The 27,268-nt window shown below is 47.5% G+C and overlaps 1 protein-coding gene across 1 annotated transcript in view; it reads right to left on the minus strand.

Moving 5' to 3' along the window:
- Positions 1-885: 885 nt before the first annotated feature.
- PIK3AP1 (phosphoinositide-3-kinase adaptor protein 1) overlaps positions 886-27,268 on the minus strand; it is a 107,224-nt gene continuing 80,841 nt past the window's right edge. The window contains exons 12-17 of the mRNA XM_069459980.1: positions 25,366-25,571; positions 21,814-21,886; positions 15,368-15,523; positions 11,461-11,531; positions 10,211-10,329; positions 886-3,978 (exon numbers count right to left, since the gene is read on the minus strand). Of these exons, the coding sequence (XP_069316081.1) occupies positions 3,921-3,978; positions 10,211-10,329; positions 11,461-11,531; positions 15,368-15,523; positions 21,814-21,886; positions 25,366-25,571 (683 nt within the window). The 3' untranslated portion in view covers positions 886-3,920. The remainder of the gene's footprint in view (positions 3,979-10,210; positions 10,330-11,460; positions 11,532-15,367; positions 15,524-21,813; positions 21,887-25,365; positions 25,572-27,268) is intronic.

Consider the following 27,268-nt stretch of genomic DNA (forward strand, 5'->3'; position numbering starts at 1 on the left):
CATTCTCTCACTTAGTTTTTTTTAACTGATCTGGTGTAACAATGAGATAGTAAGGAACAGCAGCTGCCACATAATGAAAAGATCCTTGCCAACTAGGTGGTGACTCCAGTGAGGCTGTCTCCCTGCTTCTTCCGGACAAAGGATTCCACACTCTTTGCTTTAGACTTACAGAATTGAAAGGACCTGGATTGTTACCAAACACACAACCCTCCACTTCAAGATAATGAAACACAGACAGATGTAGTCAAGTTATATGAACTTATCAAGTTAGTAGCACACCAAAATAAAAATTACTTGACTTCCAAACCAATGTTCTCTTTCCTACACTATGTGTTTCCTACACTATTGTGTAGACAGCTAAGCCATTCTCTCCTATATTGTGGGTTAAATGGACTTTGGCCGGCTAGCCTGGGAATTTATTTTGTTTCTATGAGAAAATGAATTGCAAGTTGTGCCTCAGAATTCAGAATACGTCTTTCAACTGCATACTTATCCTCTCACCACCCTGGTGAACACAGAATCTGGGCAGCAGGAGTGAATGAAGACCATTTTATAGTCTTAATAACTTGCTTGGAAATGAAAAGAACAAAACTTATCAAACCAAAGCAAATATTTATACAGGCAGATGCCTAAAAATTGAGGATTGATGTTTAGGATGAATCTTTCAGTATTATCTAAATTAACTACTTGTCTTTCTCAGAAATAAATCTGTTATTAATTCTTCCTTCATCAACCAGCTGCAAAACCACACATTATTCTTTGAAGGAGGAGCACAGAAAACCAACTTAATTCCTGGGGCATATGGGAGAAGGATCTAAAAATCCCAGCTATTGAGATGATATATAGGTGACTAGGACCTTTCTCTTTTAATAACAAAACAAAAAAGGGGGGGGGGGGTAACTTAGCTTGACTTGTAAAAATATTCATAGAAGTTATCTATATACTACCACTTCACACAATTATTGCAAAACATTAGGAATTATTCACATCATTAAATATGTCAAGTTAAATTATTTAATTGCAACACCAACCTCTTGTTCATGGTCTCTCAGTCTTCATGCTTTGTTGCATACACAGTTAGATTACCTGCTCTCAGGTTTTAATATAGGATGAAGGAAATGTGCTGGCCTATAATTGGAAGCCAATTTACCTTAGGGGCAGAGGCAGTGACAGCGAATGTGACCAATAGCTTCACTTTCTACAGAGCCAGCTTGTAAAACCTTGGGCAAGGATGGTGGTAGTAGAGCTGTCCCCCAAGGCACCATGTGGGAAATCTTTCAATAGTTTCTTTGGACACCAGCTCATAGTTTAGTTTCTGATCTTCACTGTCTTGAAAATCCAAAGTTTTATTACATAATGTCTTCCTGAAAGTGGGTACAAATGTGTTGAGTACGTGGAAATTGAATAAATTTATGTTATAAATGAGTGGTTCTGTTTCAAGAGAATGAAAAATTTCTCCTCACCATTAGAGACATTCGTTGACAACACAGCTCCAGCGTTTCACCCAAGTTCTTTCATTTTCTTCTTTCACATATAACCAACCATCTTGGATGTTCAATGAACAACCCACTGAGGGCTAAAGACCTGCCACTTTGGACTTGGCACTCGCAATCCGTTCCACCCATGTCTCAAGGGTGTCACATTCATGAGACCCAGGCTTCTGATCAACACTTTCAATTTTATGTTTCTACTTATTGTCATGTAAGAATACAATGCAATAAAATAGTACAATATTGCACAAACAGTGACATACATACAAAGATGCTAACACCATTAGCTGGTAATAGGTTTTACCATGTCATTGATCTAAATGATTGTTCATCAGAGAATGTATAAAATTCTAAATTTGGCATCAAAAGGGGGCTTAGAGGTATTGAATGTTTAAAAAAATGTTGCTTGTATCAAAATCAAGTTTACTTAAGATGGAGACTATCTATAAATAACAGGAAAAACAATCACACCATATTGTAATTTCTTGTTTTCCTTATTTCACATTCTCCTATTTCTCCCAAATAAGGGACAAGGACAGTAAAGGGACCCTTGAAGAAACACTTGCAGAATGATTACTATATGCTAGACCCTGTACAAGGTAATCTGTATGAATGCTCTAATGATAGACATGGCCAATAGTGTATGTTGTGTCAAAAAATAAATGAACAAAAAAATCCCCCCAAGATTCCAGAAATTGTTAACTTCAGTAAGTGTTGTCGTTTGCTGGACTAAGGATTGAGATTGAGAAAGAACCTTTAATTATTATAAAAGGGCCCTATAAAACTGTACTTACATGGATCATTAGTAATGTGGCTTTTATATATCTGTGTGGGATAGAGAGTAATTCTACAGGAAACAACAAGATTTCTGATAGGTTTTAAAGAAATAGTTCTGATACTTATTTTACTCTAGGTTTAGGCATCAGTAAGGATCCATGCTTTGAAGGTAGATTTATGTGCCAGGGAGTCAAATTCATGACATATTTAAGGCTTTACATCCTCTGCACAAATGGATTTACCAAGCCTGGTGGTAACAATAAGTATATAGGAAAGAGATAACTACAGTCCTACCTCGGTATCTGTGGGGGATTGGTTCCAGGCCCCCCCCCACCCCGGTACCCAAATCCCCAGATGCTCAGGTTCCTTACATAAAATGGCATAGTATTTGCATATAACATATAGACATTCTCCTGTGGATTTTAAATTATCTCTAGATTCCTTAAAGTACCTAATACAATGCCTAAATATCACTTCATTTGCATTGATTCAACATGGTACTTGGCACACAGCAAATTCAAGTTTCGCTTTTTGAAACTTTGTGGAATTTTTTTTTACAAATATTTTCAATCCAAGATTGGTTGAATCCACAGATACAGAACCCATGGATACAGAGGATGGACTGTATTTCTATTTTAAGTTCTTTCTTCCTCTTCAAATCCCTCAGCAAAGAAAAAGTCAAGGATCCTCCCCTCTCTCTTTATGACCAGAACTAAGACTTATAGGGATATAGAGCAATAAATGAGGTCCCCGGCATCTCAAGCTTCCGGGTCCCAACCATTTTTAGATGTTCTCCGGCAGCATAACTGTTTTAAAACCATATTGACGTATAAATGCCCAAACTGAAAAAAAAATACTTGGTAGTCTCATGCCTAGGAGATAGGGAATAAGGAAACTTCTGGAAGACCGACAGTCACTGATGAATTTCTACATCTGGGCGTTTCTTGAGGGAGAGAGGGATTGGCTATTTGGAGATGGAAAATACAGTGAACTAGAATCAGCAGGCGCAGGTGTAGACCGCCCCCTTCGTCTAATCAGCTGAATACTCTTGGTCCCACACTTCCGTGCAACCTTAGATTTGCCTTTTTTATAAGAGTTAGTACTAATCCCTCTCTAAAGTCTTTCAGTTTGTTGTTTGTCACCCGCCCTAGCACTTAAACACCCTCCTGAATATACAGAAAAGTGGAAGAATTATTTAAAATTAGGTCACTTATCTTCTTACTTGAATACTATGAAAATGCTTTTAGAAAATACTTCTAAAAATTAGGTTGGACTAGCAAATACATAAGAACTAATATAAGTTCATTTCAGTAAAATCACTTGTAAAGTACATTTATGATCAATCTTTTTAGGCTTCTGATTTGGCACATTAGAGGTAAGTATTCTGATTAAGTCTTCATCCGTTTGGCAAACAAGTATATGGACCAATACATTTGGTGGTGGTGAATAAAGCCCTTCGTTTTTCACTTCTCTGCGTCTTAATAAAGTCTTCCTCAAGGAAAGCCCAAACCAGCAGGGCCGCAACAGTATCGGCAATGAGAATGGATCTGAAGGTCGGCAGTCATGCCATCAAACTCAACATGAAGATCTCAGTAACAGGCTGAAAACTGTGAGTCTTAAAGTCCTGCAGGAGGCAGGTTTGGGGAGGTGGAATCAGCGACCTCTGGGTGGAACAGGTGGAGGAGGATGGAAGGTCTCTCTGATTGGAGGCCTGAAACGAAAGATAAAGCAACCTTATTTAAAAGCTAATTTGATTAAATAGTTCTCAGGCATCCACAATTTGTTGCAAACTTGGTATTCCATGCAAAGGAAACGTTTCTCAATTAATGAGACAGGACACACATACGAAAGTCTCAGTGACACACCTGCTGGCTGTGACTCATGATCCTGGCTGCATATTAGACTCACCAGTGGAGCTTTTAAACATACCCCTTCCCAGGCTCCATCCCAGACCCATTCCATCATAATCTCTAGAGGACAGGGCTCAAGCATCAAAACTTCTTAACAGTGATCCTTCCCCAACCAGCTGTATTATCCATGCCTCTTAATTTCTGATGCTTTGCTATCTTGGAGCCTTGCTGACCCTGCAGGGACTACCTCTTCAAGGGTAAGCTAGTTCCCAGAGATAGCAAACAAGCTGCCTGCCCGGGAGCACCAAGCAGGCCTTTCATATGCAAATCAACCAATCCAGATCCATGCCCCAGCTACCTCTTTTATGGGGCTCTCACACTCAGGGCTCCTATCCACCTGCCGTTATCACCCAGGGCCAGATATCAGACAACTAGGCATAGTCCCTATGCCTCGGAGCCCACCAAAATTATTCCAACTAGCTAATGCTGAATCTGCTTACCCTGCCTCACCTGATTCTTCTATGGAAACCACAAGGAAAGCTCTTGTCCACATTTCCCCGCCCCCTGCCTCCTCACTAGCCCTGATGTGTCTTCATGCACCACCACCCTGCCCCCGCCCCGTGGCATGGGATGCCCCCTCCTCTTGGGATCTATGAGCATAATAAACTATGTTTTCAATGGCAGTTGTCTCTGATCTGTTGACCTTGCCATACATAAATAATCATAAAACCTAGATTTTAAAACACCAGTGATTCTAACAGGCAATCATGCAGGAGACACACGATAGCAGGGATGTGTGTTGAGAGAGGAACTGAGAACCCCAAAGCTTGCTTCTCATGACTCCATCCTCACAGGATCACTAAGTGTGTCCCAAGTCTGTGTTTTCTTTCCTAGAAGCTTCCCTCCATGTTACTCTGGGTGGTTTCTGAATAGTCCCAAATGACACTCCAGGCAGACAGACCAGGGTGAGTCTATTTACAGATAGGTTCAACGATCTCAGATGGCACTTCCACATGTGTCCTGTAAAACCAATATTTAATTCTCTTGGAAGCAGGTCAATATGCCCAGAAAGAGAGCTTTGTCAGGAGCTGCCACTGAACTGTGCTACCCTGGAGCTGCATATTTGAGGATGAATGAATCAATGAATGAATATTTATTGTCTCTTAAACACAAGTTTTGCATAGGGCAAGGAAATGACAACAGAGTTGGGAAAAGAGAGGCTGTCTCAGGGACAAGAGAAGGAGGCAGAGTAGAAAAGGATAAGCACAGACACCCTCAGGAGGTCCTGCTCTGGTCCTGGGAGTAGATGGTTTTGTGTGGTTGTCAGTGACTGAACTTCATCCAGGGAAAGCAAATGAAAGGTCTCCTTCCAGCTCCCCAGCCTGCCCTATGAACTGTAGGCGCATAGGAGGAAGTGAAAGGACAGTCAGGTGCTGCCACCAATTACGTGAGCAAATTTAGCCTGCCTGCCTGCCCTCTTTCTCTCAGCCAGCGTTTGTGTGCTATACGCCTACTCCTGGGTGTGGGATATAACAGTGAGTACGATGGGTGTGGACCCGGCCATCAAGATGGTGCAAACGTGTGCCTGAGACAGACAACAGGCAAAACCATGTTGAGTGTTTTGATAGGGGAGGTTCAGAACCTAAGGGAACACATGGCAGAGACATTCATGCACACATCCGTGTGTGCAAGTTCAGTTTCTTTGAAACTCTTTTCTCATCTTCCAGACAGGTAATGATGCCTACGCTGGAGGACTGCGTGAGACTTGGAGATGACAACTGGAAAGTAGGTAGCACAGTTTCTGGCTTCTGGTGGGCACTCAGGAAGTAAAGCTGACAGTTTTATTATGATGATGGAAGATCTCTTCGGAGATCCTTTCCCCGTGTGTGCTCCGTGAGTCTCACATTTTACCTTCCGTGATTCCCTCCCCCTTCCTGCTGCCCCACTGCAGGAGGCGGGGGCCTACAAGCACACCCTCTCTAGGTCTCATTCTGATGAGCAACTCCAGCTAAAGACTGGCAGCCCCTCTCAGGGAAATGGATCTGTGACTACAGACCTGTCAGAACCAGGGAGGTAACGGGTATTAAATCAGAATCAGGGGCGGTCTGTGGAGACACAGCCTCTCCAGGACACTGGGAAGCTGGAGCTGGAGACACAACTGTCCAGAGACACCTGGGCACTGGCTGCTGTCTTCTCCCTGTTCAGGGTGAGGGCTCACTGACGATGAGTTTGGTTCAAAAGCCCAGAAATCCTGATGTCGGTTAACATTGTTTTATAGCAGGACTGTTATTTAGCTGGTATGCTTTTGTGTAATCACACACATTGTTTAAAATATTTTTAACTTCCCTATTAGTTGGTAACTAGCCTCTGTCCCCTCACTCCCTGATCACTCCAGTCCCTTTCAGGACTCCACAGACCTCTTTACTAGTCAGCAATTAAAGGATTAATTCCTGGTACTGCAGGAGGCCTCCGGGTGTGCTCTGATTAGGTGGTAGCCAAGCAATTTCCTAAAGAGGATGGCACAGATTGTTAGTAATTGGCAAATCACTCATGAATAGCAGAATAACTTTTTAAAAAAAAAAAGGTGGGGGGGAAGGGCCAATGGGACAGCAAGAATTTGGTTTTTGTTTTTCTTGACTGTTGGACTTTATCTATGCAGAACATGACACTGTCAGCTGCCCACCCTATAGGGACGAAGGAGCAAGGGAAATGCCACGCAAGGATATACTGCATCTGCTTCATTTCTTATCAGCATCTGTCTCCCTTTACTTTGTTTCTTCAGCTAAATATATGGGGAACTTACAGCAGGTGGGAGCGGGAAGTTTCTTACACTAATCTATAAGCCACCTGCATGGTGGGAGATGACTTGATGGCTAATTTTTTAAGAGCTTAGGATGTCCAACCCAAGCAGTACCAATCCATCCATCCATCCATTCACTTCCTTACACAATGAATATTTATTAAGTTCCTAGTATGCTCTAGTTACTTTGCCAGGCACTGGGGTAATAGAAAAAAATTAAAAATCAAAAACACTTTCTCCTCTCATGAGGCTCAGCATTCACTTGAGGAGACAGATATGTACACAAGGGTTGCAACGTGGAATGTACTAGAATGGAAGTATTTGGGAACCAAAGGAAGAAGATTCACTCTGCATGGGAACATCAAGGAAGGCTTCATAGAGGAGGTGATGTTTGGACTGAGTCCTAAAGGATGTATAGGAATTTCCTAAGCAGAGATTGGAAGGAAGTAGGAAGACAGCCTTCCAGGCAAAAGGAACAGACTGGACAAAGAATGAGTACTCAGTGGCACAGCTCACTGGGATTTCTTAAGGGGTGGAGCACAGGTGAATACAGGAGAGGGGTGGGCCTTGACGCTAGGCAGAACCAAAGAAAACTGAAATATACAGGATTAAATTGGAAAGCTTTTATGCCAGGCACTGGCATCATCAGCTATTTCTGATCCAGAAAGTGCACTCTGGCCACAGTGTGGAGGAGTGAGTGCCTGGAGGCAGGAAGGGAAGTGTGGCCCTTCAGGGACGAACTTAGGCACTTGCAGATGGAAGGGAGGGTGGATCTGACAGCTGAAGGGCGGCGGAATGGACAGAGCCCAGAGACAAACCGGTCCCGGACGTGGGAGCTGTGAGGGAGGCAGGATGAGGATGACTTCCGGGTGTAAGGCCTGGGGAAGGGAGACAATGGTGCCACTCCCTCAGCCTGGGAACGTGCCAGAAGAAGGCAGTTTGGGGCAGAGAATGGTGGGTGGGCTGACGAGTTCAGTTTTGCGCAGGCTGTGTCTGAGATATCTGTGGGGCACCTGGGTGAAGATCCCGTGAACAGTCGGAAAGAGAAGGCTGAGATGCAGATGGAGACTTGACGTCTTTGCTGGTGGCAAATCAAGCTCTGGGGATGGCATGCAGAGTGAGCAGAGGAGGGGACCAGAGCTGGGATAACTGGGTTAGAGGGACAAATGGGGCGGAGGCGGCACCTGCCGGTGGTCCTTGGGGCAGAGGTGGGTGGGTCAAGAGAACAGGAGCTGCTGATGCCCAGATCTGAGAGTGGAGACAGGGACGCGAAGGTCAGCCTCCTCCTCTCCTGTCTGTAAGCAGGCCAAGCACTGAAGCCACTCAGGAGAGAGGGCCATATTATTCTCTGCTCAAAGATCTCATTTTATTATGAAAATTGCATACATGCAAAACAATTTCGTGCTTGCAAATCTTTCTTCACACCAAAAATGCACACAGACCCCAAGTTCTACCAATTACAGACTTCTTTGCAAACATCGTTTCCTTGGCAAAAAGTGTTTTTCTCCTTTCTCTCCCTGTCTCTATCACAACATGCTCACGGACTCCCCAAATAATTCAGCTGCCATCTCCGTTTACACATTTACAGGCATCTCAGTTTCTGTCCTTTAATTTCTGGAACCTGTTTCCCTAGTGGTTCTCTTTTTCTCTTCCATTAACAAATCCCACAGAATCTTTGTAGCTAAAGTTTCAAGCTTGACAGCTCCTTTTATCTTGGCACAATTAGACTGTCTCCAAAGTCCTTGGACTTTTAGGAATAAAAGGCTTGGATCTTGGAGCTCCTCCCCCTGACACCTAGACTTGCTTGCACAGGTATATCACAACACCTAGGAGATGGGGTCTAGGAGACAGGTGTAGCCAGGTGTGCCACACAGAGCCAGTCTCATCCCAATCTCAAGCCCCAGTTTCTACATCTGCAAAATGGAACAAATATCTCTCCCTCAGGGTTGTAGAGCTAATTATTTAGTAGGTTTAACATAATACCTGGCACATAATAAGTTCTCAATAAATAACAGTATTTATTTACTATAACCACCCTTGGTAAGCCCCTCTTTCCAAATTATATAATAATTTTTAAGCAATAGGACATAATGCAGACTCAGGGGATTGGACTTGATTATTGCTAGGGTTCCTTCCAGGACTAATTTTCTAACAATGCTCTCTAGTCTACACCAGGGAAACATGCCTGGTGAGTGTGCTGCAGCTTTGGGCCAGGGCGTGTTTGAGTAGCAAGTGCCAGTGCATAAATGTCGAGGGGAGCACACAGAAAAGTGGTAACTAACAAAGGGAGAAATGGAAAGATCCTTAGCACAGAGTAAGCAGTCAGCCCCTCCTTCCAGAAAACCAGAAAAAAGGCCTCCTTGTTACACTTTCTCAACTATTAATAATTTCACTGATGAGCTTCATCTAAGTTAAAATGCAAGAAAGAAAAAAAACCCATTTGAGGAAAAGCTTATTCCCCTCCCCACCAACACACACACACATTTTATTTTAAACATCAAAGAATTAAACTCCTAAGACAAGCCTGGGCTGTTATTCCCGAGGGCTCCTCTCTCCATCGGCAGACACACAAGCTGGCTTTGACCACTTTTTCCGTTACTCCGCAAACCATAAAAAAATTCCCACCAGAGGCCCAAATACCATATAAACAAAGACGTACATCAGAGCCCAGTAAATTAGTCAAACTCTCTCGTTGAATGCTCATCTCCAACTCTCCAGATGTTTACTCTTCTCCTGCATGAAAAACCACTCGTATTGATGAGCTCTTACTATAGGCTAAGAACCCAATCCTTAGGATTCTGTGGGGAAGTTCTATTATTATTCCCATTTTATAGACAAGGAAATTGAGGTACATGAAAGTTCAATGATTCATGCAAGTGCCTCGAGTGGCTGCTGGAGAGGTGACCCGGGGCAGGGGTCACCTGCCTACGATGCTCCCTCTCCCCTGCATTTTCATTCCAATTCCTTCTTATCTCCTGCTCCCCAAAGCCACTGTGCCCACCATACAGGCAAGGGAGTTAGTTATTAGGGAGCTGAATTCTAGACCAACAGATAAAAATTATTTAAAAAGGTGACATTTTTCAATGCATTTCACTTATGAAATATTGCGTATGCTATTTAAAGTATTTGTAACTGAATAAAGCATCACTTAAATGAATGAAGACTTCACCCTGAAATGTGTCAAAAGCAGGCATTTCAGTTAGCTCCATACTCATTCTTAAGTCATCTTGATGTCCTGCTCTCCCCTGGAATTCAGAAAGTGGGGAAAAAGTGTCCTCTCGGCTTAGCGTTACCTCTGTGAGGCAGCTCTCGGAGGCACCCTGGGGGGCCTCTCCAGGGGTGCCTGGGGTGTTCCATCCACTTGCAGGGGGCCTGGACTACGACTTCTGGTAACCTCGGGGACTTCATTATCCTGCAGCCAACAAGATGACAAAGAAAGGTGGAAATCAGATTAAGCAACCAGCATGGCTGGACACCCATACCCCAGAAGCCCCTCAGCCTTCCTTAGGCCCTGGCTGAAGGTTGTTTACAACTCATAATCAGCCCAGCAATGCCCGGCAGCTTTCCAGGTCCCCCTGGCGTCACGGAGGGAGACAATCTGGCCCAGATTATCAGTAACTGCCAGAACTCAAATTCCTTGCTACTCAAAGTGTGGTCAGTGGCCCGTCAACATCAGCCCCACCTGGGAGCTTGTTAGAAATGCTCCCCCCCTCCAACCCCCCACCCCCCACCCCCCCGCCAACCTAGGACCCTTTCCCAGAAGTCTCCAGGGTTGGTGGTGACTTATGTGGCCCTCTCCTGCTTGTCCACTGGTCACAAGATCAGAGTAGACAGGCTGACCCAAATTGGGCCACCTTGGAATGGGGCCTCAAACCTAAAGCAGCTACTTACTCTCTGCTCCGGAGGCCTCGTGGCTCCCAGGGGCTGTGCCACTGGCACGTGGAGAAGCAGGAAGAGGCAGTGTGCAGGGAGAGACGAAAGCAGGTATGCACAGAGAAGCGGAGACCAAGGAGCTTTTGGCCCTGGGCTCTCTCTGGCATGCTGCTCCTCACTGCTCTGCTCCTCCTAATCCCTGCCCCTGGACTCCCGGAGACCCATCGGCACCCTCCCACAGACACCCTATCGGCTTAACAAGTCCAAGTGGATTTCTGTCTATCTACCTATCTCCTTCCTTCCTCTTTCTACTTATTGAGGGGAAATTCAATAGCATAAAATTAGCCATTTTAAAGTGAACAATTGTGTGGCATTGAGTACGTTCACAACGCTGTGCAGCCACCGCCTCTGTCTAGTCTCAGAACATTTTCATCACCCCAGAAGGAAAGCCCATCCCCATTAAACAGTCTCTTCCCATTCCCCCTCCCTCCACCCCGGCAACCTCAGTCTGCACGCTGTCTCCACGGGTCTGCCCATTCTGCACACTCCATACATAGGGAATCCCACAACACGTGGCCCTCTGTGTCTGGCTTCCTTCACCGGGCGCCCTCTCTCTGGCGATGAAATGACCCCCAAGACAAGATCGACGTGGGGGGACCCAGGCTCTCACCTCGTTGTCCCCCTCCATCCCGCTGCTCACGCTGAGGAGGCTCCGCGTGCTGGACCGGTTACTTGCGCTGCCTAAACGGTAGAAACAAACTCAGCCGGACTGTGGATTCTCTCAGGCTAAAATAAAATGCAGAACTCTCGCACTCACTTATTATTGCTAATTGAAACAATACATGAACTATGAATGTGAGATTCTTCAAAACGTGGTCATCTTATAAACCATTTTATTAGAGTTCAGCTTTCATGTCAGCATAAAACAAAATGGTTCACATTTTGATGACTGCTTTTGGCTCTATAGCTACCACTTACTGGGAACTTACATGTAAAATGCTTCAAGAACATGATTGCCATTTAACCCCTACGAAGATCCTGTTTGATATTAGTGCTCTGATTCGACAGACAAGGAAGCAGAGGTGCCCTGATTCTCAGCTGTGCAGTGGTATTTCTAAAACCTGCAAACTAATGTTATCGCTGCAGTTTTTTACTTATTTAGGAATCACAACAAACATGTGCCTGTATCACACAAGCAGACACACCTTCTAATAAGGGGCAAGGCACTTTGACCTGAACGACACAATGAACTACACTCTTTTTGAAAGTTATCTGCTAGCAGGAAGTACAAAGCTATCACAGGTACTGGCTCTGTGACTCTGGAAATTCCTGCCCATAAGCTCCCATTGTCCCTTCCCTTGGCACTCTTAAATCTTTAGCCCCAATCTTTGGCTCTGAACCTTGGCTCCCTGGTTCAACATCCCTGCCCTCTCCCTCTCTAGGTGGATGACCTGTGTGCCCACCTCCCTCTAGGCTGCACAGCTGGGAGGGGGCTCTGGCCCCAGCCTTTGGCATCTTCACTCTGGCCAGGAGGAAGGAGGGCAGTGCCCACCCCTTGCCAGGCTTCTATCCTCAGGAAGAAGGAACAGACAAGCACCTAACTCATGCTATTCCTGAACTCTTTCTCCTCCATTACAAGCCCCCTAAAGACAGACCCTGGCCCCTTTTCATCTTTGTGTCTCCAGTACACAGTCTAGCTCGATATACACAGAGCTGTCCTCAATATTTGGTAGATGAGTGAGTGAGGAAAGAAATGACCATCTACAAGTATAAAATGACCTTTAGGAAACTTGGTACAGACAACCTAAGAGAAGGTCAACAGTCTTTCTATAATGAAACTTTTCTTCTCTTAAACATAACACTAATATCTGGGGCTGAAATTTTTAGATATAACCAGATTTAACCAGCAACTGTTTTTCTGTGGCTCCCAAGGGACGACAGCTGCACCATCATAACAGTAGTGCCGTTTTCAGGGTGTGACCCTGGGGGTTAAGGGGCAGTTGGTGGATCAGAGCTGGGCCATCTTCACTCTCCCTCCCTGCCCTGGGAACTATTTCTATCTGGAAGGCAATATGTCCCCACAGATAAGACCACAGAAAGATCTAGACATGAATCCCACATCTTCTGCCTACTTGTCAGGAGACCCAGGGCAAGTCGCCTACCCTATCTCCATTTCCTTATCTAGAAACTCATAGCATTGTTGTACAGAATGAATTACACCAGCATTGGTGGTATAGTGGTGAGCACAGCTGCCTTCCAGAATGAATTACACCAGATGGTGACAGGGCCTGCAAACAGTAAGCATTTGACTAATGGAAGCAGCTATCATCATCATCATCATCATCATCAATTTCAAGATGGTGGACTAACCATTAGTGACCCCCCGTGAACCCCACATCCCAGCATCCAAGCCTGTGTATGGCCCCTCCCTCCCTCACGCTGGCTCAGCCATGTGTCCTGCTTTGGCCAATATGACATTAGCAAGTGTGATGCAAGCCGAAGTTTGATAAGCACTTGCACATTGGAGCTCGTCCTCCTGGACTGTTCCCTTTCTGGATCTTGTTGCCATAAGAAGTGCAGGCTATGAATTAAAGGCCACGTGTAGAAAGGATCTCTCATCCTGGAGGAGGAGAGGCTATCTTGGATGCTCCAGCCCAAGCCAAGTATACAGCTGAAAGCAGTTGCGTAAGTGACCCCAGCTGATGCCACATGAAGGCACGATGAACCATCCCCACTGAGTCCTGCCAAAGTTGCAGGATCAGGCATAAATAAACGGCTAGGTTGCAAGTCATTAAGTTTTGGCATGGTGTGTTGAATGGCAATAGACGGTGAAAACTGTATAACGTGGACTGGATGCAGACTATAGCCACAAAGTAGAGTGAAATCTCCTGGTCTGTCATTCAATAACATTTTCTAACCAGATGAGCTAGCCAGCCCTGGGCAATAAACCACTGCACAAGGTAAAAAGTACAGTTTATTCTTTCTGTCCTGTCCTCATCCCAAGCCATCCCAAAGTTAAACATATACATAAAATCTGTTCAATTACTCTGAACCTGAAATGAGTACTTTGCATTTGTCTCATTAAATTTCCAGCTGTTTTTCCCCTCCCCACACCTGGAAAGCTCTGTCCTCACCCTGACAGGGTTCTACCACTTCTCCTCTCCTCCCCGCCATGTGTCTGAGAGACAGCCTTGTTCCCTCTGCCACCTGTGATCACTAAAAAAACCTCTCCCATTTCTGAACTTGTCAAAATTCTCAAAGTGCCCTGCGGAGGGGGTTTGGATACACATTATCACTCCCGTTATGTAAGGGGAAGTTTTCTCCTCTATCCAGTCTAGACTTCCCAGGTGGCCATGTGACAGGCTGTGGCTCTGTTTCAACAGGTAATGGTGGCAGAAACGTTGACATGAAAGAGAGAAGAGCTGGGTTCTACTCCCACCCTCGCCAGTCACTGACTGTGTGACTTTGGGCAAAATTCTTTCCCTCTCTGGGGTTGAAAATACCCCATCTATAAAGAAAAGAGGAAAACTAGTTCACAGGTTCTTGACCTAAGTCCATGGGTGGGTAAAATTGTGTGCATGTATGTGTGTGTGTGTGTGTGTGCGTGCTCACACGTACATACACACACACAGAGATCCAGACCACGTATCAGATTCTCAACGGGGTTTGTGATGCAGAAAAGATAAAGAACCCCTGGGTTAGATGACCTTCCTGCTCCAACACACATTTTGGGGTTCTCTGCCTGACATTTAAGAAGACAAGAGTGCTGACATTCGACTTCTCGCTTCCTCTTTTATTGCTTTCCCAGCGGTTTTGTTAACTCTGAAATGTATGAAAGAAGAGAAGCCCAATCTATTCGGCTTGTGAAGCCAGCGTATCTGGAGTCAGCTAACACTGCCCTGGATACGGAAACCAAGCCCCCGGCTCCCGCCTGCACATCAGCCTGTATTGTCTGCTGCAATCAGACTCCTATTCAAGCTTTCAAGCCAAAAGGAAGATACTGCCTAATTAGATCCTCAACCTGCCTGTAAAGTTGAAACTCTCAAATTTGAGTCCATTGTTTTCTAACGTTTCTGACTTTGTGCCCTCTCCTCCCCCTTACCATAGTTGGGGAAGCACCAAGAATAGCTGCTAAGAGTCTTGGTTCTGGATCCAGACGGCCTGAGTTCGAATCCCAGCTATACCGTATTAGCTCCTTAACCCAGGACAAGGCACTAAGCCTCTAAGCTTCCTCCTTAATAAGTAGAGGTGACAATACCTATTTCAGAGTTTTCCTGAGAATTAATCTATGAAGAGGCTTAGCATATAGTAAATGCTTAATAAATGTTAACTCTTATTAATAGGGTTTGCTATTTAGAACAAGAATGGAGTAATATTTTTCATGCAACCTGGCTTCACAGGATAAAATGCAAACCTCACAGGCTAACCGTTCCTCATCTTTTACACCTCTCAAACCAGGTCCCATCGGAGAGCTCTTGGGCTCGCAACAGTGTTCCCAAGGCCCAAGGGTGCCAGTTGGAGCCCAGCTGTGAAGCGCCCGCCATCCCCCCTTCCTTCCTTCCCAGCCAGCTGCTCACTCGCTGTGCTGGAGGTGCTGTCTGTTTTCCAGTCGCCCCGTCTTAGCTCTGTCCTGGGGGGAAAGACGCTTTTTCGGGGGCCACTCTCATAGACTCCAAATTCCACTTTCCCCGGCAGGTGCTGTGAGTGCCGAATTGGGACGGTGATCTCCAAATCTGGAAGGAAAGAGAGGTAAGACTGTCATCTACCAAACTGCTCAGCCGCACCCTCTCCACCTGCCTCCCTCACCTGAGCCCGGAGGGTGCCTGGAGAGGAGGGGAGGGGAGGGAAACCGAGGAAGTGGGGGAGATGCCCTTCAGCACTAAAAGGCCATGGAATCCTGTGATCCTGTTTGGCCCGGAAGAGAGGGTTACAGGAATGTGAGACAAGGGCAGAGAAGCACTTCTGCGTCAGGAAGTAGAAAGAACATGCGGCTAAAGAAAGGCTTGCGCCAGCTCTGCCACTTAGCAGTGGTGGAACTTGAGCACGTCAGTCACCCTCTCTGAATTGCTCCCTCGTGCCCGTCACCCACTGCAGGAACAGGTGATCCTGGCGTGGTTCTCAGAGCTTCCATATCTTTAGCTAATTTAATCCCCACAACACCCAAGAGATATATACCATTACCATCATTCCCAACAGCAACGAAGGCACAGAGAAGTGAGGTGGCAGCCCTGTCAAACAGCTGGCAAGTGGCCAAGCTGGGACTTGAACCCAGGCTCCTGAGTCCGGGCTCTCAACCAGCACTCACACGACCTCTCATGCCCTTCATAAATGACAGGTGGCGGGTGGGTGGCCCACACGGACAGCAATGACCCAGAGAGTTTATGAAAGGAGGTCCTTCAGGCCTGTGGAAGATTCTGGGACTTGGAAGGCTGATCAGTGGTACAGACAGGAGATTCCTCGCCCACTGACCTGACTCCTCACGGCTCGGCTCTGCCCAGTGGTTTGTCGTTCCCCCTCCCTAGGTTTCCACCCCTGCTGAGGAGCAGAATAAAATGTCTGTGGCTGCCCAGCACCGACTGGCTCCTTGGGGAATGTAAAGCAGGGTGAGCTCCTTCCCTGGGCCTCCCCTTGCTGCCCGGACCTTCCCGAGCCCAGGGGCAGGTCCTCTGGGAAGCTGTGGCCACGTAAGCTCAGGAGGAAGGTGGAGGCTTTGTGTGCTCTTATCTTGAGATACCACCTCCTCCCCTGCCTCTGTTCTTCGAGGCGACAGGTGTGGCAGGAAGTTCAGAGGTGGCTCCACCTGCCAACGCCAGAAGTCCACTGTGAAGGGGAAATGGCTAAGCTAGAGCAGGATGGAGGAGCTGGGCCAGGACAGGGCAGACCGAGCCCCTCAGTGAACATTCCGCACAGAGAACCTTAAAGGGGGGACTGTTGGCTCGAGGAGGCACAAGCTGTCCTCACTCTGGAGACTCCGGTTCCAGGTGCAGTGTAAGGTCCTAGTGTTCAGCCACCTTGCCAGGTCTTTGTGTCACACAGGTCTTTCTCACATCTTGGGGCTCTCTTGGTTACAACTGGGTGGTGGCAGCGTCCCCACCCCACCACCCCCAGCTTGGAGCCATTTGGGCAGGTGTAGCTGGGGACACTCTGACACACGTGCAACCCGCAGTGTCTTAGAGCCCAAACAAGTGTTACACTTTCTTTTCTCTCAGCTTTGACCTACCTTTTTAAAAATCATCTTTTTAAGGGAAGTTCCTGTCTGCTTAGGTAACTTCCAGGAGCCAACGTTATACCCTCAACCAGTTTTATAAGGAAAGCAAATTACACAGGGAAAAAATAGGCGGTCAAAAGGTAGAGTCAATCAGGTAGAGCCAGTCTAAATGTTTACAAAATCCTGATGTTCTCTGAATAAAGATACAGTGCCAGGAATGATTATTATTATTCTATTGCATGGTACTTTCCCAAAGTGCATTTATATGCATGATTATATCTCCTTTGGGCTTCACAACTTTTCCAGTAAGTAGGTAAGTCAGGTGTATCCACAATGAGGAAACTGAGGCACAGAGTGGTTAAAGGAATTGCCCTGGATCGTGAAGTGACTCAGCAGCAAAGCCAGGCTCAGAAACTAGGTTTCCTGGGACCTGCTCCTCTCTGGCCTGCCTCACAGGACACGCCCAGAACACAAATACTGATTATTTTCTCTGAGGGGCCATGGCTTTCAACAAGCCACATGTCTCTGTAGCCCTTCTCTGTACCAGCAAAACCACCCCCTGGGGCTGAAGAAAAATGAGCAAGTTATTATAAGCAGAGTCTCTGTTTTTAATGATACCTGGTGTTCTAACCCAAATTAACGAAATATTTTTTTTCTAAAGCAAATGAAGTCTCCAAATTAATAGAGTCAGTCCTTGTATTTAGAGTGGGTCACATTCTTAGAAAAGGTCCTCTAAGCAGAAATACCATTCATCAACCCTAATTTTCCTATAGACAATGTTAATTGTGTGTCAATGGTTTTTTGTGAAGCAAAATTCTTTCCTCTAGAGAAAACAGAAATTCAATATGGAAGACGGATTTTTTTTAAATGAGCTTCAATGGCCGAACCAGAGTAAGTGGCCCCAAACCCTGTGGATCCTAATCCATATCCTCCCAATCCCTTACCCTCGCCCCAGCCCCAGGTTCCTACCCTACCCCACAAGCACACAGATAGCATCCCTGAGGCCCCTCAAGGAACTTGGTGTGAAAACCCACAGAACAGGTCATTACAAGTTAGTATGTACTACATACATAATCAAGTTCTCTGGAGTTAAGGAATATGTCATATTTATTCAACCCTAAATGATGCCTTCCTTTGGCAGATGCCCTGATGCCCTTGAGCCTCACCATGCAGTATGGGGTCCAACTTCCGATTGTCTGAGGCTTCCTCTGGCCCCCAAATTATGAGTGCCCCCATTGGCCTCAACCAGTGACTGGTGGGAGCTGGTGTATAAATGCCCCGGCTCTCCTGCCCCTCAGGGGCAGCTCTGAGTAGGTGCTCTCCACTGACTGCCTCCCTGGGTCACTTCCCCACCCCCTACCGGATTCCCCAGGACCACCTCCCATATCAGCTATTTGCTGTCAAATATTTATCAGGAGAGAAAAAGTTCTAGAAATGGAAGTGGTAATGGCTGCACAACATTGTGAATTCCACTGAATTATGTACTTAAAAATGGCTCACATGGTAAATTTTATGTTATGTATGTTTTATTACAATAAAAACTCAAAACAAGGATGCTCTTGGTGCTGATGGGTAGATATCGTCCCCATGTAGGTTACTTGCGGTCCTCAGTCATTCTTGTTCAGTGGAAAATTATATATAGTTTAATCTTTCAAGAGTTATGACATTCATTGAAGCCCCTGATATAAAAAGTAAAAATATCTGATACCCCTCTTGCTCAAAACTTCCTTATCAGAGGGTCTGCTTCTTGGGGAAGGAAAACTAAGCCATGCTCCTTTGGAAAAATTTAGACATTGACCATTCTAATTTAGACTATAGCTACTAGTGGGTATAAAATACTTATTTAGAGCCTAATTAGCCTTGGGTGAACCTTGCATAATGTTTTAAAACTTGTGATTCTAGGGCCTGACCCTGGATGGTGAGTCTCGGCCCAATGCACTTGCTACGGGTGGCCCTGACAAGACACCAGCTGGTGCGTGGGCCTATGTGTGGTAATGAGAGCAGACGGTTTTTAGAGTGTTCCATGTGCCAGGTACCGTGCTAGGCACTGGTTATATCCTAACTCATGCAATCCTTGCAGGAACCCTCGTGCGGTGGGCACTTATATTTTTGCCATTTTGCACACGAGGACTGAGGCTCGGGGAGGTGAAGTATCTTGCCCACGGCTCCCAGCTAATTGGGGTGAGCAGAGAGCGGGAATTTGACCCCAGCCCTGCTGGCCCCTGGTGCATGCCTATGTTCCTCTACTTCTCTGCACGTGTGTTAGCTCCAGTGGGAGCAGGTGGAGCCTGGGTGGCTGGTCAGGATGTCGTGATACCCACAAGGCTCAGTTCTCGAGCCCAGACTGCTGAGCACACGTGACTCCAACACTGCAACTCACGGGCCCTCAAACACTGGATACACCACCAAATCACAGGTTTCTTGATGCTGCCTATATTTAAAAGCTTGACATGTTGTGTTTAATCAAGGCTTCTATCTTTGGGTGCTTATGCTCCCGTTTTAAAAAACACCTCAGCCCTTTTACCACCTGGAGCCCTATTATCTGACCCTGGGATGACTGTGCAGATCTTGAAACAGAATTTCTACCTTCTCTCCTTTCTCCTCCTCTCGACCAGGAGGGCAGGCAAGTGTGAATTTGGATACAGTAGAAGCATCAATTTAAAATCTGGATACCCAAGCAGAAGTCTTAGGATGACTTCTCTGACTCTCTGCCATGATTATAACCTCTTCACCCCTCTTCTCCCAAATAGTCAAAAGCATTAACATTCGCTAGGCTACTACTAGCCACAAAACACTACGCTAGGCATTGTGGGACAGACCATAGCAGGGAAAACCAGGCCTAAGTGAATAAAAAGACAACTGGCTGTTTAGCTACCAATGGTGAAGACAGTGTCTCAGAGGTCTCGGTATTTACCAGGGTGCCTGGTGCTAAGTGTGGAATGAATGAATGGTGTCCCCAAACATCGTACTGAAACCAACCATTCCAACAAAGACTTCTTGAGTGCCATCAGCGCACTCCATGGCACCCTGGGGACTCAGCAGAGCACACAACAGACAAGATCTTGCTTGCACGGAGCTTGCAGTACGAGAGAGATGGGGTGTTGGGCCATAACCATGAGAACAGAAACATAAGAGAATTCCAGGGTGCCTCCAGTCTGTGATATGTGCAGGGAGGGGAAGCAAGGGGGCAGGAAGTGAGTCGTGCAGGGCCACGCTGGAGAGAATGGCAGAGGAGGCCTCCCCGATGAGGAGATGGCACCTCTGAACTCTGAAGGGTGAAAAAGAGCCCGAAGTGAAGATGTGAGGAAAGGCCTGGAGGGAAAAATGCTTGGCTTGTGAGAGCAACAGAAAGTAGTGCACTGCGACTGGAGCACGGTGGGGGGGGGGGGGGGGCTCGGGGCGAGAACAGAGGATGCGTGCCAGGGTCAGATCACGCAGGGCTGCGTAGTCCGTGGGGAGGGGTCTGATTTTACCCTGAGTGGGACAGGAGCCCCTGTGGGACTTTGAGCAAGGGAGTGGAGCCATCTGGTTTTCTGGTTTTTAAAACTGCAGCTTGGCTGCACTTTGGAGGATTAACTGCAGAGGGGCAAGAGTGGACCCGGTGAGCCAACTCAAGAGGCTACTGCACTAGTCCAGGCAAGAGATGACGTGGCTTGGCTGCAGCTATGGCACAGGAGGTGGTCAGAAATGATCAGGTTTAGGATGTGGATTTGGAGGCAGAGCCTCTGGGGACTGCTGATGGTTGGAAGGAATGAGGGCAGAGCAATCAGAGGCAGAAAAAGAGAAGTGCCAGACGAATGGAAAGGATACTACAGATGCTGGAACGAGGAAGGAATACCATGGCCTGGCATAGTCCAGGAAGCCCTCACTGCAGAGGGGCTGCCAGGGCTGGGTCTTACAGCCCAGCGGTTGGCACACAGGTGAGAAGGAAGAGGCATGAGTAAGAGGCCTGTGGGAGGAAGATGTCCTCTTTGGAGACCAGGGTGTCACGGGCCTGAGCAGGTTCATGGGAAGTGGGGCTGTTAATGGCAGCTAGAGACAGACTATGGAAGCTGTGCACAGGCAGTGCTAAATTCCAACCTCGCTCTTTATGTAATAGGGCTCCATTGAAGATCTGAGTGCCTCTGAAAGCCTTTTCCTGCCGGAGCTTCTTGCTACGAGACTGGCCCGGGTAAATCACAGAGGCCCACGGTGCCAGAGGCTCTCAGTGGGAGGTGCAGGGCCACTCAGTGGGAAGGTACAGTATGAGCAAACTATGACTCCTTGCTCAGGGCAGTGGGTCAAAGGGAGCAGAGGGCCCAGTCTGCAGTGTGCACCACTAGAATTCACACCCCACTACTGATAGTGGGAGCCCCGCAACCCCTGGGGCCTGGGCTTCTGAAGCAGCATATGATGTGGATGCTGATGATGCCATTCCCCACTGGAATCAGACACAGACACCATGTGAATGGTGTTTTCACCTTTCTCTGCTCAAAAAACATGTCCTCCTAATTGCCAAGGGGAGAGTCAGGCGCCTGGGGAGAAAGCATCACCATCCTCTTTGAGTGGGAGGGTGGAGGGACGCAGAGTTGAGTCCATCCATTCATACACTTGCTGGGCATGTCTCATGTACCAGGCACCAGATGGTTGACAGTGTACACAAGACAGAACCGTTGTCTGAAAGGCCCTCACAGTCTAGTGGGGGACCCAGATCTGTAACAGGGTGGCAGGTGCTGGGCAAGTGGTCTGGCCACTCGGGCCACCGTGAAAAGGAGAGTCAAGGACAACAGATGACAGCAATGTCTCCACGATGCAGTGCCCCAGGAAGCCACATACCTGTCTGTTTTCCTGATTTTTGCTTCTCTCTCTGTCTTCGGGTGATGCTATCTCTCAGCCGTTTAAGATTTTCCTGTAAAAAAAAAAAAAGAGTTTATTTTTTAAGTATACACCAGAAGGATCCCCTCTTAGACATTAGAGTTTCTTTCTGATTTTAGCTGTTTGCAAGAAATATCACATTGCAAATAACATTTCAACATGCAAATGAGGCTCAGTGCATTTGCAGTTGGTCCCCAGAGAAATCCAAGCACTCGTGGAATTTGTGCCTGAAGAAAAGACATCTCTTCCCCAATAACGTGTCCTTCCTCCCCTCTGATTCCCAGCTCCATCTCAGCTTTATAACCCACTGCCCTCCTCCATGTGTGCCCCTTAGCCAAGCCTGTCTCTTACCTGCTCACAAACATGCCACATACATTCCTGCCTCCGAGACTGTGTTGTCACATCATCCCCCTGACCTTGAGGGATGCTGATTCCTTTCCTCGCCACAAGTCTTTTCCAGGCCTGGGTCAAGGCCCACCTTCCCCCTAAAGCCTCCCCAGACTGCTCCAGTCCTCAGGGACTGTCCATGCCGACTATCTGGCACTGGGGCTATGCTTCCTTGCTGTGTGTGTGTGCACATGTGTGTGTGTGTTTGTGTGTGTACACACGCATGCCTGGCCTCTTCAGAGATACTGTGAGTTCTCCAAGGGCAAGAGACCAGGTCTTGTACCTTTCTGTGATCCTGCCATCTGGTCCATTGCTGTCATTCAATAAATGTTAAATAGATATGTGAGGGTGGAGACTGTTGCTATTTTAGTCAATCAACAACAACAACCTAGAGGTTAAGTGGCTGCGTATTCTAGAAAAAATGCCCCATTCTATAAAAAACATGTCCAGACAATCTGGCTGGAGCAGAAGGCTCACGTGAGGGAGTTACAGGACGCCAAACTGGACAGGGCGGTTGGTTTGCAACCCCAGGCTGTCATCCAGGAAGCAGCAGGGAACACTGAACATTGTGAGCTGGTCACAGCCCTGCAGTTCTGGCTACTGGAGGGGAAGCAGGCATTGGCGAGGAGACCGCCTCTGTCTACGCAGTATGCCAGGTGCAGGCGACAGAAGCCGACATTGGGCTGTGCCTGGGAAACGGAGAGACAGGGGCAGATGCAAGAGGAAGAACACCACCGAGCAAGACCAACCAAGACACAGAACTGCCTGCACGTGAGGGAGCACGGGAGAAGGGCCAGAGTCTGACGTCTGATCTCAGTCTCTGGGAGGTGCCAGCGCAATGAGCAGAGGGAAGGCGCTGGGAAAGGGGACCAGCCTCCTCGAGGGATGGTTTGTGTTGGACACGCAGCAGGTTCAGGGCACCCAGCTGGTGGCTGGAAATGTGGAAGAGGAGACATAGACTGCACAGAGAAGGAGCTGAGGGGAAGCTGGGCAGTGCCCACTTGGTGAGAGGGGGACAGAGAGAGGAAAAGGAAGGTGCAGCTGCCCCAGGAATGGTCACGGCACCATCAGTCCCTGGATGGGGAGCTCAGGAAGTATCAGAGGGCTGCCGGGGCACAGAACAGTGTCAGCCCCCATGGGCTGGGGTTCCCTGACGTGTTGAATAGGAACCCTGATTGTCTGCCGCACCCAGGAGTTCTGGGCAGCTTCATGGGAGAGGAAGAAGCCTCCTGGGTATAAATACAGAAAGACAGCTAACATTTATTAGCCAGTTACTAAGCACCAGGCACGCGACGGGCTTTCCACGGCTTATATCGTCTAGTCCTCTCCCTTCACATTTCAGAGGTGGGAAAATGGAGGCACAGGGAGGTCAAGGTCGCCCTGCCACAAGTGGTAGAACAAGGATGTAAACTCAGGCTGCTGGCTCCAGAGGCTTGGCTGCTCTTAACTACCGTGCCACGTGGCTGCACAACTTGGCAAGGAGAAAAACATCCTTGTTCGGCCCAAGTCAGCCTTGTGCCGGCAGGACTGCAGCCTCCCTGGGCCTCCTTGGGGAAAAGGTCCCTGGCTTCCTGCATTCAGGACTACAGGCGCCCTCCAGGCTTCCCGGGGCCTGGAGGACAGTGATAGCTGGCAGAGTGGGCGCCCCCTCGTTTTAGGGAGCACTAAGAAGGCAGAAGGTGTAGCGAAAGGGGCGCAGGCTCTGGGGTGAGAAAGGACTGGTTTGAATCCTGACTGCTTCTTTGCCTCTCTGTCCTCATCTGTAAAATGGGAGTAATAATACTTACGGCACATGCATGCCGTGAGGAGTGAGAGAGACTAGGTCTATTCCACGCTTAGCACAAGACCCAGCATTGTGCTGTCAGAGCCCAACAAACGCCACTCTCTCACCTCGACCCCACTCCTGACCACCCCACGTGCTCCCAGAGGGCGAGGCTCCCGTCTCAGGCAGGGTGGGTGCTGCTTGCCCCCCTGCCCTGATAGCTGGCATGAGAACAGAGGTTAGAATACACACGACCCGGGTCTGCAGCCATATCTCCCTGAACGTGCCCAATCTCACCTGATCTCGGAAGCTAAGCAGGGTTGGGCCTGGCTGGTACTTGGAAGGGAAAATATACACCATCAGGGACACACCCTGGGGGTGGGGGTAGAGAAAAAGCCATAGTTCCTGTCCTGACTTGGTGGCCTTGTACATGTCCCTTAACCTCCTGGGCCCAATTTTCTCCTTTTTTAATATGAAGACGTTGGACTAGGGACACGTTTCCAAAGGTTGAGTTTGAGTTCTTTTGATTGTTCATAATTATGCACGGAGCACACGTATGGTGTTATATATTCTCCTAAAAAGCTTCAAACCACACGGCAGGAGCCTCGTCTGGCACCCGCCCTCTCTCCTCCCTTCCCGAGAGGCAAGCCCTGGTGGGGATACGGGGTGGCCCTTTCCGGATCGTTGTCTTGTGTTTACATACATGCCTGTGGGAACACCGATTGTGTGTGTGTGTGTGTGTGTGTGTGTGTGCGCGCGCACGCACGCGTGTGTACGACTTGTTTTAACTTGGGTAGTTTTGTATCTGCAACTTGTTTTGTTCATTTAATCATATTTCTTGGGAGCTTTCCAAGTTCTCTTTGAGCTCTAAAGTGTGACAGTTGTGTGGGGGACTTGGCACTAGTACTAGAGAGGGAGATTTTTTTGTAAAGAAAAGGGCTGGAAAGCAAAAGTAGAGAGCCAGATGCAGAGAGAAGCAGCAGCAGCAGAGTTAGGGTTTCTGGTTGAGTCTTTGTTTCTGATCACCAGCCTCATGGCACTGGAAGAGCCACCCAGCTCTCAGCCAGGGAGGGTGCAGGGGGGTGGGGAACCCGCGGCCTCAGACCCCCAAGTGCGGTCCCTTGCCCAAAGCCAAACTTCACAGTAAAATTTGGATTCAGTCAAAAGGCCGCACTCGGGAATCCATAAGGCCACACGTGGCCCCGAGGCCGCAGGTTCCCCACCCCTGGAAGAGGACACAGATGCACACTCACTGATGTACAGTGACATGCAAACAAACGTTCACACGGCCCAGCCCTCCTCCACTGTCTGGTCTGTCTGGTGGAGAAACAGACATGAAACAAATTCCATACAGAGCCTGTTACCTGCTGGAAGCGAAAAGACTCGGAGCGTTTCTTCTGGTTGAGCTGCCACTCTTTGAAGTGGAGCACGGCCTCGTCCACATTCACGATGCCCAGCTTCACCTGCTCCTGGAGGGTAATGAGCTGCCGCTGGCCTGGTGTTTTCATCCCGGCAAAAGGGTCGTAGATACTGGACTGGGGCCTGTCCCTCCACGGTCTGACAGGTGGCTCTGGAAAGGACGGCAAGACTCAGTTTGACAGCTCCCCCGCTGGGGACAGCTGACCAGAGGAGTGGGGTTAATGAGCCAGTCACAGGATCAAGAGGACACATCTCAAAAGAACAACTACATGCGGAACCGAGAGGGGTAAGTCTGACATGGAATCAGTGGAGAAGGAAGCAGCTAATAATTTCAAAGCCTGTCACACTAAAGTAGACAGAGCTGCAATATTTGAAACTTGATGACTCCCCCAAGCCGTAAGTATTGAGATGCCTTTAGGCTAGCATTTCTCAGCCTTGGCACTATTGATATTTTGGGCCAGATAATTCTTTGTTAGGGAAGTACGTCCTGTGCACTGTAGAATGTTCAGCAGCATCCCTGGCCTCTACCCATTAGATTCCAGTAGCGCCCCCTTCCCCAGTTCTGACAACCCAAAATGTCCTTGGATATTGCCAAATGTCTCCTGGAAAGTGGGGCAGGGGAAAAAAATCACTCCCGGTTGAGAACCACTGCTGTAGATGTAAACCTACTCCCAGAAGAGTATATACAGGAAGAGTGTAGCCCTACTCCCAGCCCTCACTGTCTCTAAGCAGCATGGGGTGCAATGACTGAGGACCAATGTGCATGAACTGCCCCATGAGCTGGATCACCAATGGAATCATGACCTGCGTCCAACAGCATCAGATATAAATTAGGTGCTGGGTGCCAGCTGGCTATCCTTGGGTTGTCCCTGTGCCAACCTCTCTTCCACATGAATTCCACAAATTCACAGTTGTCTGCTTTGGAGATTCCAGGGAAATATGAAGCCAACTCCCCTCTCTCTCCAGCTGTGACTCTAGTTCTGTGGGGAACGAGCTACTTGCAGAGATGATGAAGCCATTGAGGCATTTGAGGACAGCTTGACATTTTCCTACTCAAGTCATGCAGGGCTAATTTGATTCTAAATTTCCCCAGCAGGACCCCATCTAGGCACTGTGACTCAGGGACATAACAAGGAAAAGGAGAGATGGTTTCCCCAGTGGGTATTGAAAAAGCCTCAAAGAAGTGTGTCTGTCATTCTGCCTAACCATTCACTTATCTGTCTACACACCCTCACACACCCTTCTCCCAGGTTTGCCCTTTCCAAGCCTGTCTTTAACGATACTGGGAGCTGGGGTGGCAGAAAAAAATAAAATGCACAAGCCAACCAGTTCCAGGCTCCCACTACCAAAGTCCTTGGGGGATGCCTTCAAATGCTTACTTAGATGGTGTCATAGCTACTGTTCAAAAGAATCCTCAATGGGAAAATACCAAATGTCTGTTTAGCACAAGGAAATTAATAAAGGAACAAAGAGAACTCAGCTTCTCAGACTTCCTTAAAAAGTTTTTAGGAAAATGAGACATCCAAGTTGTTGCCCAATAGCAAGCAAAATATCTTTTAAATAAAAGCTGAATCAAAGCATAGCTGAGCTAATATAGACAGGATGAGTAAGGCTGCTGGGCCACCTGCTTTTATCTTGTCGGTATCAACCTCAATGTTTAGATTGTACTTTTATGTGCTATATGGACACTTTCTACTATATTAATGTCCTTTGTATGATCAATGTGTACAACATTCTAGAGTAGCCCAATCTCCTCCCCTCTCCCTTTCCCATCAATACAGGATTCTCCACCCCAAGGTATCTCTTCAATCTATCTTTCAATGCCAAGAAACTGTTGTTACACTTGGA

This window comes from Eulemur rufifrons, chromosome 28 (assembly GCF_041146395.1).
Source record: "Eulemur rufifrons isolate Redbay chromosome 28, OSU_ERuf_1, whole genome shotgun sequence".
In the NCBI taxonomy this organism is placed as follows: domain Eukaryota; kingdom Metazoa; phylum Chordata; class Mammalia; order Primates; family Lemuridae; genus Eulemur; species Eulemur rufifrons.